The sequence below is a fragment of the Psittacula echo genome (assembly GCF_963264785.1).
Source record: "Psittacula echo genome assembly, chromosome: 4".
Lineage (NCBI taxonomy): Eukaryota > Metazoa > Chordata > Aves > Psittaciformes > Psittacidae > Psittacula > Psittacula echo.
This window is the reverse complement of record NC_137738.1, coordinates 121768110-121784731: the sequence shown is the minus strand read 5'-3', so window position 1 is coordinate 121784731 and position 16622 is coordinate 121768110. Positions and strand designations below refer to the sequence as shown.

Genomic DNA, 16622 nt, shown 5'->3' with positions numbered 1-16622 from the left:
CAGTCCCGGGGGAGCGAGGAAAGCCCCGGGAGGGTGCAGTGGGGCGCGGTGCTCCCGGCTCCCCCGGGGCCCACGGCTCCTGCCCTCCGCCCCTCACCTCGGATCCTGCCCGCAGGTTTCTCCGCGCTTCCCAACAGAGGGAGACAAAGGTTGGCTCGGCCGAGGAGGGTCGGATGGGCTCGGGCGAGCCCGGGCCGGGGCTCCGGGGCAGGCACCGCGATCCCCGGTCCCAACGCGCTGTTGGACTGCCCGGGGATGCTGCAGCGCCGGGGCTCCGCCAAGGGGGAAGCGGCCTTGAGGGACTCGAGGCGTGTTCAGGAGCCGATCCCGGCAGGCCTCTTCCGACCCTCGGCTAAAGGCAGCCCTCTCCGGCCCCGGGCGGGCTGCGGCGGTTCAGCCGGGCTGCGAGCTGAGCACGGCCCCTGGGGTAAAGGCTCTTCCGACGGTGGGAAGAGACCCCTACATACCCCCAAAAAACCCAGGGCAGGGAGAAAGGCAACGGGTTTCCTCGACCGCCTTTCGATTGACTCCGTCCCACGGCTCCAGGCAACAGCTCCCGCCCGCTCCGCCGGAGCTGAGAACGGCAAACTCATCGCCATGGCACTCCCGGGAGGCTGTAGCCTGATGGTGCGGTGGGTGAGGGATGCGCACAGGGATCACTCATCCCTTCGCGCTTCTCAGCAGCTTTTTAATCGATCCGTTCTCTTTTCCCGACCACCGATTTCCAGCGCACCTTTAGGCGGGAGCACAAGGGTTTAACCCCACGGCTGGGGAATGGGGGGGTAAAGGGAAGGGGCAGCGGAGTGGGCACCGCGTGGAGTTCTCCCCGTGCCTGTTCCCGCACCGGTGCTGTGCCCCTGGCAGGAAACGCCGTTTGCCTCCTGCCCGCCGCTGTCCGCGCTGCCGACGGGGCGGCCGAAGTCCGGAGCGGGAGGGGGGCTGTCAGGACGGTGCTGCCCAGAGCCGCTGCTCCCAGCTCCCCCCATACCCTCAATTCAAACCCTGGGAGGAGCCGGCTTTCGATGCGGCTGCAAACGCAATGCCCGAGGCTGGCTGCGAGGCCGTTTTCCGCTCTCTGCCCCCAACCTCTCTGTCGTTTGCGGGGAAACTCTCACGATCTTCCTTCCCATCGGCCTTTCTTGGTAGAGGGAATCCACAGACCCCCCCGCTCCCCGCCAGACGCTCGCCCATCCCCGTTTTACGCTGCTGCATTCTTACTCGGGTAAGAAAAGAGGCGGATTTCGATGCAGAGGCTCTGCGGGGGGAGTCGGGTGGAGGAGATGCCCAGACCCGCACGGGCAGCTCCCCTCAGAAACACCCCCCCAGCCTCTAACCATCCTCTCCGGACCCCAGCGATGTCCCTGCCCGCAGGTCCCGGCCGTCGGGGCTGGAGGCAGGGCAGGTGCCCGTCCCCCGTGGGAACGACGGCGGGGGGGTGGAATCTGAGCCTCAAACTGGGAGGTTGGGGGGGGGTGTCGACCCCTCTCTGCCTTCCCGCAGCCCTAAAGCGGGCTTGGAGAGGGGCGGGGGGGGGGGGGGGGGGAGACGAGACACAGCTCCTCGGAGGCAGGCGGAGGGTGCCGGCCTCCCCCGTCCCAACCCGTCCCGTTCCCCCCCTTAGCGCTGGGGAGCGGCGGCAGCGGCCATTTAGGGGCGGCGCGGGAGCCAATGGGCGTCCCGCCGCCGTGACGGCCGAGATTGACGTGTTTCCCACGTCAAATTGATCCCAAGTAGCGGCGGGGGGAACCGGCCCGGAGCCGCCAGGACACCCCCGCCGCCCGCCCAGCCCAGCCGGGCCGCGCTCCGCCGCTCCCGGGGCCCGTCTATGCCGGGGCTGGGGCTGCGGCGCGGCGGGCAGGCGGTGCCCCCTCCCCGGGCGGAGCGGCGCTGCCCCGGCGCCGGGCGATGGGTAAGGCGGGCGGGCGCGGGGAGGGCTCCGGGACGGGCTCCGCGGTGGGGCTGGGGGGTGGGGGGAGCCCCGGGCCCGGTGGCTGGAGGGGCACGGACCGGACCCCGGTCTCGGCGCGGCTCTCCGGGCCGTCGTGGCGGCGGGCGGGTGTCCGGCACGACGTGCCCGGCTGGGAGGGCGCTCGGCTCCCCTTTCCTCCACGCTCCCTTCCTCCGCTTTCGCTCCGCTCTTCTCTTTCGGTTCTTTCTCCAGTTCTCGTTGTTTCTCCTTTTTTCGGCCTTTCCACCGCTGTCTTTTTTAGTTCTTTTTTCCTGTCTTTTCGCCTCTTTTTTTTCTTTTCTTTCGCCATCCTTTTTTCTGTCTCTTTTCCTCCTTTTTTTTATCTTCTTTTAGTCCTCATTTTTTCTCTATTCCTTCTTTTTTTCCCGAATCTTCTCATTCTCCCCACGCTCCACCTCTTTTTCTCCTCTTTTCTTTCTGCTCACCCCCTTTTATTTCTTTTTCCTTCTCCTTCGTTTTCCTGTCTTTATTTCTCTCCCCCCCGTTCATTTCTCCCTTCATTTCTTCCTGCTTGTATTTCTTTTTCTTTCTCCCTTTTTCTCTTGTTCTCATTTTCTTTTCGTTTCCATTTTCTTTTTAATTTTCATTTCAATTTTCTATTCAATTTTCCTCTCCTTTTCCCCTCTTCTTTTTCTTTCCCTTTCTCTTTTCCTTTTCCTTTTTTCTTTTTCTTTTTCTTTTTTTTTTTTTCTTTTTCCTGTCATTTCTCCTTCCCTTTTTCATTTCCTTTTCCTTTCCTTTTTCACTTTTCCTTTGCCCCTCTGTTCCTTTCCTACCCTACACACTCGCGGCGGGCCGCGACTGGCGCAGTGTCCGGGTCCCCATCCCCTCACATCCCCGCGGCCTCCGGCTCCTCGCGGGCCGCCGGTCGGTATCGCGGTGCTCGGTACCTCGGTTGTCGGTACCGCGGTGGTGGGTAACGCGGTGTCCGGCCATGCAGAGCACACCTACGGGGAGGTGAACCAGTTAGGCGGTGTCTTCGTCAACGGGCGGCCGCTGCCGAACGCGGTGCGGCTGCGGATCGTGGAGCTGGCGCAGCTCGGCATCCGGCCCTGCGACATCAGCCGCCAGCTCCGCGTCTCGCACGGCTGCGTCAGCAAGATCCTGGCCCGCTACAACGAGACGGGCTCCATCCTGCCCGGGGCCATCGGCGGCAGCAAACCGCGGGTCACCACCCCGGCCGTGGTCAAGCACATCCGCGACTACAAGCAAGGCGACCCCGGCATCTTCGCCTGGGAGATCCGAGACCGGCTGCTGGCGGACGGCGTCTGCGACAAGTACAACGTGCCCTCGGTCAGCTCCATCAGCAGGATCCTGCGCAACAAAATCGGCAGCCTCTCGCAGCCCGGCCCCTTCGAGGGTAGCAAACAGCCACCTCCTCAGCCCGCCCTGCCCTACAGCCCCATCTACCAGTACCCATACCCCGGCCCCATGGCCTCGACAGCCGCCAAGGTGGGGGCTCACCCCGGCGCGCCCCACGTCGGGCTGCCCCGCTCCTGGCCCTCGGCGCACTCCGTCACCAACATCCTGGGCATCCGCACCTTCGTGGAGCAGACGGGTGGGTACCGAGCATCACACACACACACACCCCGCTTTATTTGCTTTAATTCTATTTTTGATTCTTTGGTTGGGCGCATCCCGCTCGGGAAGGACGGGGCGGGAGGGGAGGGAAAGAGAAAGGGGAGGATGGGGGAGATGCGGCGAGGCTCAGACATCTTGAACTTTTTATGAAAAATGTGGAAAATATTTTCTCAGGGATGATAGATTGCCGACCGCAAATTCGGAGCCTGAGTTTCCCTTTGCGAAGGGAAAAATAAAACATGGAAGGAGGGTAAAAAGGGGGAGAAAACCAACCCGGGAGATGAAAAAGAGGAGGGGGGAAGAAGGCGGCGAGTGTCTCGGAAAACGGGCGCGGTGTTCCCCTGGTTCTCCCCCGAGGGTTCGCTCTGGTTTCCCTAAAAGCCAAACCGGGAGAAGGCCCGGCGCCCCTACAGCTCCCATCGCCGTGGCCCGAGCCTCGGCCCGCCTGCCCAGCCGGCTCCGAGTGTGACAGACGGGACGGGACGTGGAGGATGGGAGAGGGAGAAATGCGAGTCCTTTTATCCTTCCAAAAGCCCGAGTAAATCAACCGCACGCGTTTCCCTCCGTGCATAATCATTTATCTTTAAAATTCCGATGTCACTTTTATAAATCTCCTTCGTCAGAAGAGAAATTGGGCCTCCTAAATTATCGGGAAAGTGGAAGCGAAGGAGCGGGGGTGAGCAGAGGGACCGTGTTTTTGGGGGGGACACAACACATCAAGTTCCCCCAAACAAGGTGCATCTAATTTACCGAATTCCAGCCTTCCCTTGGCTTTCTAGCAGGGAGCAGGCTGTATCCCTAGGATGCCGGCAGGGATTGGGAGGGGAGGTGGATCTGTGCCCTCCCTCCCCATCGCGTTATAAGAACGGGAACTTGCAAACCGCTGTTTTCCCCATGTTTCACCCGAAATCTCTGCTCCGGGGGCCAGGTCCGGGGCCGAAGTGGGGGGTAACGCTGACGGGGCGTCCGCGCTCTCCTTCGCAGGGGCTCTGGCTGGCACAGAGGGGTCTGCCTACCCCCCCAAAATGGAAGACTGGCCCAGCGTGAACAGGACGGCGTTTTCCCCGGGCCAGGCAGTCAACGGCATCGACAAGGCTGCCATAGAGGGAGATATCAAATACCCGCAGGTAACTGCTGGGGACACACACAGCGGACGGGGACGGGCATTTCCTGTTGCTCCCTTTCCTCCTGCGCCCTCCACCTCCCCGTGGGGGTAACCCCAACAGCGCCCGTTTCGTGCTCCGTCCCCGACGCGTCTCTCTGCCTGTCCGCAGCCGGCCCCGGGGCTGTCGTCGGTGGGCAGCTTCCTCCCAGCCTGCGCCTACCCCCCGTCCAACCAACACGGCGTCTACGGCGGCCCGCCCGGCGGCTACATCCCCCCGGGGCATCCCTGGCAGCCGCAGGGCAGCCCCTTGGCCCACCACGGCCCCGGCGTGGCGGCCCACGGCGGAGACCTGGCCACGGCGATGGCGTTCAAGCAGCACGGGAGGGAAGGTGAGACGGGACACACGCACACGGGACAGCACAGGGGGCTGCGGGCTCCCTGGGGCCTCAGCAAGCGGGACAGAAACAGAGGAAGGGGGAGAGGGATTGGGCACGGGTCTCCACGAGGGGGTTATCCTGCTGGATATTTCCGGTCGATTGTATTGTCCCCACTCCCCGGTGTTATCGGGGTGCTCAGCTGGGCCGGCGGCCGCGGGCAAACCCGGTCCCCCGGCTTTCCCTGAGAGTCGTGAGCCGCCAGTACCCCCGACGGTGGTCCTCGTCTGGCTTGCAACCTGGAACCCCGTTTTCCCTCGTTATTTGCGCCTGTATAGAGAAGCGAGAGGATTTGAGGCGAATCCTCCGCTTTCCATCATCCCCCCCATTCCCGGGCAGGGATCGGCTTCTCGGCGGTATTTGTGCGCCCCCCCCCCCCCCCCCCCCACGTCGGGGCCCTTTCCCCCAGTCCGACCCAGGCTGGGCGCTATCAATGTTATAAATCCTCCGCTTTGGGGAGTATTTAAACTCCCTACGCAAGGCACAGCGTGGTTGAATCGAGCGTTCGTATACTTGAGGCGTTAATTGGGGTGCTCCTATTACCTCCCGTTAATTGTTTCGTCTCATTTATGGGAGCAAGCTTCGTTTCCTCGGTAGGCGCTTTCGATTTAAAGCTCCCAACTCAGCTGTTGTGGGTATAAACCCCTTGGCGATGTCCTCCTTTTGCGCGGTATTAGATCTGCTATTCTTTTCCACATTTGCAATTCATTTCCCTCTCATTAGTTCATTTCTTTATTGGTTTTTTTTGGGTTTTACATTTTTGTTTATTTTATATTATTTTATGGCTTCATTTTATATACATATATATGTGTGTATATATCTATTTTTATATATATACACACACACGCCCCTTTGCCTTTTCTAAAGCGGGCAACCTGCTGCGGGTTAGAACATCAGCTGTGCTGGGACTGAGCTATTGTGAGTGCCAATGGGTGAAAACCGATAATTGCAGACCAATTTTTTGGGAAAGAAAATACCATAGAGATACAGAATGTGAGAAAGGAAAGGGAAAAGAAAGGAGTAAGAAAGGAAAGGAAGAAGAAAAGAGAAGAGAGATGACCGCGGGGATTTAATATGCTTTCCGAGGTATTTTAAGTGACTTGGAGCCAGTTTTCTGACTTCAAGCTGTCTCTGCCGAAAGACCGACGGACTTCCTTCAAACCTTTGTAGCTTCTTGGTTTTACGTTTTGGGCTTTAAAAAAAAATTATTATTTTTTAAATTAATTTTTTGTCCTAGGTTTTTAATTTTTTTTTTTTTTTAACTTTGTTATTTTTTTCCCTTTAAAAGCTGATTTTATTTTCAGTTCCTTTCGGATCGCTTTTCTGGTTCCGCTCCTTATGGCCACAACCCAAATAGGGGATTATGAAACGAACCGTTCCGCCCGGGCCCGAGAAGGGGCTGGAGGAAGAACGGGGCAGCCCCGGGGCCCCGCTCCGCTCCCGAGGAGCCGCCCGGCTCCGGCTCGGTGCTGCCCCGCGTCGGCATCTTGTGGGGAGAGGCAGCGGGAGGGGAAGGGACAGAGAGAGGGGAAGAGAGGGAAGGAGGGAGGGAAAGGGGGACAAAAGGAGGGAAGGGAAAAAGAAAGAGGGAAGAAAAAGGAGAGGAGGAGGGAAGGCAGGAAGGAGAGAAGGGAAAAAAGGAGATAAGGAAAAGGAAGAGAGGGGAAGGAAAAAGAGAGGAGAAGGAAAAGAAGGGAAGGAAGAAGACAGGGAAGGAAGGAGAGAAGGGAAGGAAAGCAGGGAAGGAAGGAGGGAAGGAGAAAAAAGGAGAGAAGGGAAAAAAGGAGAGGAGAGAAGGGGAAAACAGACTGGAGGAGAGAAGGAAAGAAAGTGAAATAAAGACAAACTCAGTAGTTTCACCCTCCAATTCAGAACTTGTCTGACTTCACAGCAGTTATGTCCTCAGGAAACCCTCCCTGCTCATTCTGACGCCCCCAGCAGCCCCAGGGCCTTCCATGTCCCATGTCCCATCTTCTAAAGCCTGTGTGTGGGGATCCTCTGGGCCTGGACCAGCCTCTGACTCTGCACAATGGTGCTTTCTGTGGCCAGGTTGGGCCTGGGATGAGCCAGGGGTGGGGAGAAGCTCAGAAGGAGACTGACCACAGCTGGCACTGTGTCCAGATCCATTCCCCTTCCCTGTGCTGGTAGCACAGTCCCTCCCAGGCCTCCGCAACCACAGGCTTTAAGAAAGTACATGGGACGTGTTCTGTGTGTGGCTGGGGTTGGCCTGGTTCATCCCCCCAGGCAGAGCTGGCCCCACGGCAATGGTGAGTGTGTCTGTCCATCATTTGGGATCTGCATCTGCCCCTTTCCTCTCCAATTCCCCTGAAGAGGTCCGATATGGGGTGCCTTACTTGGGGAGAAGGGCTGGGGGGCACATGGTGCAGAGCTCCTCTTGGGGGGGCTGTTGGAGTGGGCCCGTGTGTGTGTAGATGTGACTGCAGCTACTTGCTTGAAGTCCATCAATCCACTGCCTTGCTGTTGCATTCTTCTCTTTCCCTTCTCTTGCAGTGGTGGACAGAAAACCTACCAGCCCTGTGGGGAAATCTCCAGACTCTCTAAATACCATCCATGGACTGTCTATCCCAGCCTCCTCGTCCTAGAGCCACCGAGCAGCAGGCTGGAGACAGTGACTCTTGGAATAAGCACCTGCAAACTGTAACGGAAGCCCGAAGAGCCATCGAACTGTGCCCAAAGTGCCACCGAACTGTGCTCAAAGTGCCAGCACCTCCAGAAGCTGCCTGTGGGGATGAGGAGATAGCTCGTGTGCTGAGAGGTGACATCCTCCCATGGCAATTCCCAGTGCAGGGAAGCACGGTTGGGATGTTTGCTCGCGCTGGCTGGACACTTTACCTCAGAAAGGGGTGACAGAGGAGACTCAATCTTCCCTCTTTGTATTGTTTCCCCCCCTTGCTTTCAGTTTTTCTTTCTCCTTCTCGTGTCTCTGAAGACTTGGATGCAGGGCAGCAAAACGCCTTCATGCCAAGACATCGCCAGGAGCACCCCGGCTCCGTCACAGGCCAAGGGAACGCCTTTCCTCCAAGGAATGGTTTCTGGCTTCCCCAGGCTGTAGCTGTGTGATGGAGCCCTCTCCATTGGAGCCCCCCAGTGCCCCTGCCCAGGGGTGGACATGGACAAATGTGCCACGACGGTGCGTGATCTATTTTTATAACAAGCTTTAATAAACGTGACTCCCGTGGGCACACGCCGCTCCTCGCCTTCCCTCGGCATCTGGCTGAGCACCAACTCTTCACCCTCTGTCCCCTGGCCTCCAACAGCATCTGCGGGGGTCTCGGGGGACACTTGGCTGGGTGGGATCGCCCTGTGCTGAGCCTGGGTTGCTGTGGGCTCACTGCAGCCCTGCTCCTCGTGCCTCATTGCTGCGCAGGTTTGGGGTTCTCCTGCACTGGGGGGGTTGTGGCCTCACTGGGTGAGTCCTGGTGCTATGGGGGCAGCTCTGGGTGCCAGCAGGGAGGTGGGCAGGAGCTGGGCTGTGTTATCCTGCTCCTGTCCAGCCGGCTGGGGCGCATTCAGGATGGGCTCCACTGGGCTTTTGCATTCCCTGGCTCCACCAGCCGCTGCCATTGGCTTTGGTCCCTTCATTGTCTGGAGAAGGGGAAGGTCCTACAGCGGGGCAGGGAGGAAATGTCCTGGCAGGAGAATACAGGCCTGGCTTTTAGCAGAGAGCGTGTCTTTGTGGGAGGGATGGGGAGAGAGGATGATGCCACATTTGACATCCCACCCCGGGAAATTATTTTGCCTTCAACCTTGGGGTAGCAAAACTCAGTTTTGCCTCTGCCGCTGCAAAGCCTCCAGCCAGAGCTGGTCTTTGCATCTGAGTACAAAGCGTAGGAGGGAAAGGAGGGGGTTTTAAGCAGGCGAAAGTACTTGTGCCAGGGCCACCAGACTGTCACTGACGAGCTTTAAAGGATGTGAGGATGGAGGAGTCACCTGAGACAGAAGCCTGGTGGCTGGTTCCTGCCAGGTTTATCCCTTTGCAGCTGTGTTTCAGTTTGTGGCAGAGCAGCTTTGGCAATCATGACTGACAGCAACACCCTTAAAGCCAGGATGCAGCACACACGGCCCCTGTCCACCCTGCAGCCTGGGCAATACAACCCTCCCCAGGGGGAAAGGGCAACATGGGGACAGCCCCATCCAGGCCTCTCCCAGGATTCTGCTGCTCTGGGAAGCCAGATCTCTTCAATCCCCAGTGCTGAGACGTTGCTGCTCATGAGCCTGAAGGAACGAGCCTGTCCTCTGTGTAGGGCTGCCAGAAAACCCTGCTGCTGGGGAGCTGGGAGAAGCTGGTTCTATGAGCTCATCCATGCCAAGCTCCTACACTGCAGAGGGATCGAGTAAGTGAAAACGCCCACCAGCATGGTGGCAACCTGCTGTAAAAAGGCTGGAATAGCCTGAAAACGTTGTGCTGTGTCCCATAGGCAGCTGTGCTGTTCTGCCAGCCACCTCTAGCCCTGCAGCATCTTCTGGTTCCTAACGCCTGGGCCCTTGTGTTTCAGGGCTGTCTGTGCCCTGACCCCCGCCTCCCAGCACCCCATACTCACACTGGTATATGCTGGATTTGCAGCACCCTGGCGAGTGGGACCCAGCTGTGATTCCTCATCTCCCCCATCCCATGCAGGATGCTTCCACACCCCATGGAGATGAGACTGGGGCTTGGATGGGATGGGATGAGGAAGACACGAGTGCTGGGGTTGGACAGAGACATAGCACAGAGCCTGATCCTTTTAATGAGCATCCTGCTGGGTGGTGTGCAAGTGCCTGAGTTATCCCCTTCCAAGGCTGTCAGGAACCTGCCAAAATTCCCTAACAACAGCTTGATGTTTTGCATCCCCTGCAGCCCCAAGGCAAAGATATCCCTTTGCAAGTGCTTGCTGGGTGCAGGCAGCTGAGGAGCACTGCATATGGGCAAAGCACTGTTTCCTCAGCCTGGGGATCCAGCCTTGGGGATGAGACTGGGCTCCATCCATGTAATAGTGGGACACAGTGTGTGCTGGAATGCAGTGCGTGATGGGATGCAACATGTGATGGGATGTATCACATGATTGGATGTATGGCATAATGGGATGAACTGTGTGCTGGAATGCATTGCATGATGGGATACAATGTGTGATGGGATGCATCATGTGCTGGGATATGTTGTGTGATGGGGTGTACCATGTGATGGGATGTATTGCGTGATGGGATGCATAATGTAATGGTATATAGTGTGTGACGGGATGCACTATGTGTTGCAATGTGTTGTGTGGTGGGACGTGTCACGTGGTGGGATGCAGGGTGTGAAGGAATGCAGCGAATGATGGGTTGCAGCGTGTGATGGGATGCACTGTGTGACAGAATGCACTGTGTGATGGGATGCAGCACATAATGGGATGCAATGTCTGATGAGATGCGTTGTGCATGGTCCTCCATTGGCTTCTGCAGGAAGCTGGTGCCAGTGGTGCTTCCCGGGGCATCCTGGGGACCCTTGCCAAGTCCATGGGATGCAGCTGGAAGCCAACTCCTCTGTCCCGCAGCCCCATCCCTGCCTGCGGCGGCCGCGCATCTCGGGCGGGCTCTGCCACCAGAGGGAGACCCCATTGTTCCACGAACAGCAGCCGCCGCCGCAGCCGGGAGCAGGCACGTTCCCGGCACAGCAGGAACCTGCTCTGCTGCGGGTACCTTTGGGCTGAGGGGGCACCAGGAGCAGCGGTGCCGGTCCGCGGGGTGCTGCTCGAGGGCAGGCAGGCGCAGGCAGCGGGGGAAGCGCGCTGGGTGACACCGGGTGGCTGCGCAGCGACGCTTCTGGTCTCTGTTCTTCCCTTGAGCGCCTGGCTGTTGGTAGCCTTTAAATGCGGTTGTGACTATTATGGTTAGGCAGAGGACTTTCTCATTTAAAAACCACTTCTTTTAGGATTGTTTCAGCCACTGAATTTAACTCTGGGTTTTGTCTGGAAGCTGGGAGCTTCCTTTCCCCACTGTGCTTTGCTGTGAGAGTGGAGTTTCCACAAGGAAGCCTGGTTCAGTTACCCATCTGGACAGATGCTATCACTGAGGCATTGCTGGATGGGATCGGCTCCCTGTGTGCATGCAGAGGTGCGTACAGACCCACAGCCACTCTCCTCAAAGCCTGTTTCAAGCCTTTTGCCCTTACCAGCAACATTTCTGGTGCAAGCAGAGCAACTGGAAAGCAAGGTATGGGGGCCTGGAGATTTAGGTTAAATATAACGAAGAAATTAATTACTGAGAATGGTGAAGCTGTGGCTGCCCCATCCCTGGCAGTGTTCAAGGCCAGGGTGGACACAGTGGCTTGGAACCACCTGCTCTAGTGGAAGGTGTCCCTGCCCGTTATCAGGGATTGGAGCTGGATGAGATTTAAGGTCCCTTCCAACACAAACCAGGCTGGGATTCTATGATGATCCACTGTTACCTGTTGTCACTTGTTGAGGCAGGTCAAGGATGCCATGGTTTAGTGTCCCCAGTGAGAAAGCTTAAGTAGAAACCTTTACTGGCTGCGAATACACTCTTGGTACCCACATCCCACCTCATGCTACTGAATGGATGTGATCCTTGTGCATGGGCTGCACCTTGTCAGCACCCAGTTCAGCCAAGGGGCACAGCTGGACTTGGTCTAAGCAGAGGTCTCTGAATGACCAATGCATTTACAAGAGCAGAACAAGGGTCATGGTGCTGGGGACAGGCGGGAGGTTAATTCCTCTGCACACAGCAGCTGATGCTGCCCCATGAGCAGCCCCTCCATGTACATGCTGTTGGCCAGCAGCAAAACCAGAGAGCACTTTGTAGAGAAACAGCTAAGGGGCTGCAAAGCTTCAGGTGGAAAAACAATCCAAGATATGTGCCAGAGGCAAATCCCCCATCAGAAATCACTGCCTCGGGAAGGCTGGAGCAGGGATGTAAAGGGCAGATTGGCTGAAGCGAGGCAGAGATCCCGCTTGCTGTGTGAAGGCATTAGCTTTCTGGCAGCGAGCAGCCAGCACAGGCACACGGGAGGTGGGTCTGTAACCAGAGCTGGGGGGGATGGACAGCCTGAGGAAGAGGGACCCAGCAGCGGGAGCCAGGTTTCAGAGGCGTGAGCTCTTACGAGCTATAACCCAGCCTGGGTAGTGTAAAGCTCGTCCCTGCCTATCAGCGTGTGCAGTGATGCTCGTCTGAGGCACGTTTAGGTTTCATCACCTCAGCGTCTGGGTTCTCCCCCTGCCAAGCGTATTTGCTCTTAATTAAGGCAATTGGAATGAGGTTGGGTGAGTGCTGGGGCTGGGATAGCCCCTGGTGTGGGAGGCACATCTGCCATAGCTCGATTCAAGCACAGGGTGATGAGGAAGGGAAAACCTGGCCAGTGGAAAGCCCTGGAGGCTGTGAGGCAGAACTACACGTGCCAGCAGGGCTTTACCTGTGGTCTGGCTGCAACCTAGCCGAGCTCACAAATCAAGGGGGTGGGAGAGGGAACTGCCTGGGAGGAGGATGAAAACAGAGGGGTTCTCGGGGAGGAAACACTGATTTATTTCTTTGGCTCGGGTCTGGAGCGCAGGCTGCCCGTGATGCAATCACTTTAGTGTCCATATTACGTTATTTACCACGCTGAGCATCCTCTCTGGAGCTCCCAGGCGCTGCCCAGAGATCTACCAGATCTGGAGGCTTCCCCAGAAAGTGCTGGCAATGTAAGAGTCAGCCGTTAAACTGCTGGCTCCTAACCCCAGTACCCACTCCATAGGCTCTCCAAGAAGACTTATTTGGATTTGGGCTGTTACTGGGCTATGAAATAAGGAGCTGAGCTGGGATTTTCTCCTTGGAGCAGCAAAGAAGGACTATGGGGAAGGTCTCCATGGCAGTTGGCATGAGGGGAACTTGTGGGTGCGCAAGGCTGGGTCCAGGCCAGTCCCCCCCTAAACCGAGTAAGCCCAGTGGCCCAAAAGGCTATTTATTAGGAGGAACTGTTATAAAGTGCCAGAGCAATCTGGGGATAAATTTCCCATTTTCAAAAGTCACTTAAGCAATTGTGGGAAGGTTTCTAAATCTGCGAATGATGGTTTGGTTTGCAGCTTCTATTGGGAGCCAGTAAGAGCTGGGCACGTATCCTTGTGTGTTTGCTTGCAAATGCACTACTAGGGGGAGGCTTTCGTTACAAAGAACCCAGAACCGTTTGAACCAATCAATTTTGGAAGCTGCACGTAGGATGTTCTCCAAGGTAAGTGGGTGGTATTGGCTGAAAACTGACCCTGTCTGAGGGCCAGGTCTTTGGCCAAGGTGATGTCCATCCACACTGCTCAGCCAAGTGTACACAGCCTCTGGGGTGGGTTACTACACAGCCACACTAAACAGGCTGCTGCAGGGAACGTGCCTAATAAAACCTCTCCTAAGGAGGTTACAGCCTAGAAAATGACAGGTCTAGGAAATGCACATCATCAGTCTAAAGTTTCTCTTCTTTGGTTAGTTTCCAAGTCCATCTGTGTTTTCCTGCTGGTGCAGTAGGAAGACCCTAAATATATGTATATGTGTGTACGTACACATACACACGTATATGTCTGTGCATGTACAGACATGAAATGTGTGAGATACATAAATCGCAGAACCCCAGCCTGGTTTGTGCTGGAAGGGACCTTAAAGCTCCTCCAGCTCCAACCCCTGCCACGGGCAGGGACCCCTTCCACTGGAGCAGCTTGCTCCAAGCCCCTGTGTCCAACCTGGCCTTGAACACTGCCAGGGATGGGGCAGCCACAGCTTCTCTGGGCACCCTGGGCCAGCGCCTCAGCACCCTCACAGGGAAGAGCTTCTGCCTAAGAGCTCAGCTCAGTCTCCCCTGTTCTGGCAGGTTCAAGCCATTCCCCTTGGCCTGTCCCTACAGGCCCTTGTCCAAAGCCCCTCTCCAGGGATGTATGGTATGTATGTGTATGTGCGTGTGCATATATACATGCACAGATGTATATATAAGTATATGTGTACACACATAGATGCTCTGCACTGCTGCAGAGGACAGCTTGAAGCACCGGTTGAGGGGATCAGCCGCGGTCTGTACTTGTGCCAAACATCTGCAGCCCCCCTGCCACGGCACGGCTTGTTTCTAACCAGAGCGATGGGTTTAAATCTCTATGATTCTTTATGTGCTAAAAAGGAAAACAAGTATGTGGTCCAGCAGCGAGTCTCCAGTAACAAAGTGCAGGTCTTTGAGTGGGGCTGTAACGCGCTTCATCCTGCTCCGTGCTCACTGGAGAAACAGTGCTAAAGATGTATGGGGCAGGTAGAGCTGATGGAAACAGTTTCAAACTCATTTATTTCCTGTCAGAAAATGTTATTTTGTCAAAATGGGCTTTTTCCAAGGGATGGTATCGATTTTGACAACGCTGTCACTGAAGAAGTGTCAGAGCGATTTTCACCCTCTTGCTTTGTTCCCATTAATCCAAAAAGTTCCACTCCAATCAAGTCCAATTTTCCGTGGATGGTGTCAGTTTGCCTGCGCAGAGAGGGGTTTGCTGTGAGCCTGGATTCATTGACTCATGGAATCCCAGACTGGTTTGGGTTGGAAGGGACCTTAAAACTCATCCAGTTCCAGCCCCTTGTTCAACACCTTCCACTACAGCAGGTTGCTCCAAGCTCTGTCCCACCCCACCTTGGAAAGGCAGAGCAGCATGTCATGTTACCCTGCTTCAGACACTGATCATATTTGGGGATTTGTTTGGGGTCTTTGCTTCCAGCATTTTCTGGCTCCTGCCCCCCCTGATTTCAGCATCAGGACCATGCTCTCTTTTGGAGCTTTACATGGCAGCAATACACTGGAGCAGCCAAAATCCAGCCTCCCCACCACTCCTGAGCAAGCTCTCAAGAAGAGATCTCTGGCTCAAAACCTAACCCCTTAGGATGCCAACGGGAATACTTCTGTTAGCTTGAGCCAAACCAGAGTTTTCCCAAGCAATAGATGACCATGGTAGCACATGTCACTGCAAGGAGAGTCTTCACCTGGTGCCTGCTCGCTGTGTTCTGCTCTTCCCTGCGGGACATCCCAGGAGCCTACAGCCCTGCTGATATACCCCTTATACAGAATGACACAGCATATTGCTGCACCACGTGTGTGTGTGCACAGAGTCCCAGTGGTGACCACGATAAGCTCCACAGTTGTAATTCTGCTTGCATAAGCCCCCACTAACATCAGCACCTACAGCTGCAATATTTATGTCACTTGGTATCCAAGCCATCCACTCTGACAGCGAGGAGAACAGGCTTTTACTTCTTGGAGGTGCTGAGAGACGTTTATAACCTGAAGCTTTAGGGGGAAAGCAACTCCTGGCCTCCAGCATCGGTCTGTGGTGTGTGGAGGTCAGCAATCAGCTGGGCTTGCACCAAGTGTGGCTGCAAATCCTCCGCATGCATTAGCCTTTATCTGAACACTGCGGTTATGGGATTTTGGTGTTTTTATTTTCTTTGACGGAAAAAGTTTACTGCACATATATATATATCTATATTTGTATATTCAGGAAATAACAGAGTCATTCAGTTGCCAAGGAGTACCAGGGATTTCGTCTCCTTTCAGAACCGTTGTGTGTCAGTGGGCTTTGGACCACGTTTGAGCAACCTGCTCTAATGGAAGGTGTCCCTGCCCGTAGCAGGGGGTTGGAACTGGAGAAGCTTCAAGGTTCCTTCATCCCAAACCAGGCAGGGGTTCTGTGAAGCTGGGGAAGGGAGATCAATGACTTGCACGAAGATGGCAAAGACAAAGTCTTCTGTTCCTTGACTTGATACTACAGATACAAATGTAATATTTCCCTTGAGGAAAACATGCCCTCTCCCTCCTGCCTCTCATCCTCAATATAAATATGAAAGCACTTTCAATCTCAAAGCTATATTAACCTGGCAAAGATGACAAAAGCTTTCACAGAGGCTCTCCCAAAGATAGCACTGTTTTGGCATCAGGTTCTCAGAAAGTGATGTCATCCTGGATTTATATGCCAGAGTTTTCCCTTTCTTCTTCAGATTTGTGGCAATGTCAAAGTTCTTCTCTAGAGCAGATCTGGTTTTAATATTTCATATTTACGTTCTTCATTTTGGGGCTGGCTGAAACATCTTTCGGTTTCAACCTTGCCGATGCTCACACGCATGGACAGCTCTAAACTCTTGAAGGGTTTCTTGAAGAACTAAGGGATTAATAGAGATTATTCCTAAACCTACAGAGGCCTATTTTTCTTCTAAAACATGAAGATGGCAGCAATCTCTGTAACACCACTGAGTCAGTGAGGATGCACCTCTTCTTATGAGCACAAGATCTAATGTCAGGTACTGTAATTCCACGACAAAGAATGTTTCTGACACAGGTCTAACAGATTCCCCTTCATAGCTGGTAAAATCTGGGTTTTGGGAAAGCAGAAAGTGTGACATATCATTATTCAGCCTGGAGAAGAGAAGGCTCCTGAAGGGGAGACCTTAGAGCAGCTCCAGTGCCTGAAGGGGCTGCAGGAAACCTGGAGAGGGGCTTGGGACAAGGGCCTGTAGGGACAGGCCAAGGGGAATGGCTTGAACCTGCCAGAAC

General features: G+C 55.6%; 1 protein-coding gene across 1 annotated transcript; it reads left to right on the top strand.

The window, feature by feature from the left end:
- Positions 1–1905: 1905 nt before the first annotated feature.
- PAX1 (paired box 1) lies at positions 1906–7692 on the top strand (the record flags this gene model as incomplete). The annotated part of the gene is made up of 5 exons (XM_080615979.1): positions 1906–2148; positions 2303–3527; positions 4535–4677; positions 4825–5044; positions 7601–7692. 5 exons carry the CDS (start codon positions 1906–1908, stop codon positions 7690–7692), a joined length of 1923 nt encoding a protein of 640 aa, XP_080472105.1.
- Between the last annotated feature and the right edge of the window lie 8930 nt (positions 7693–16622).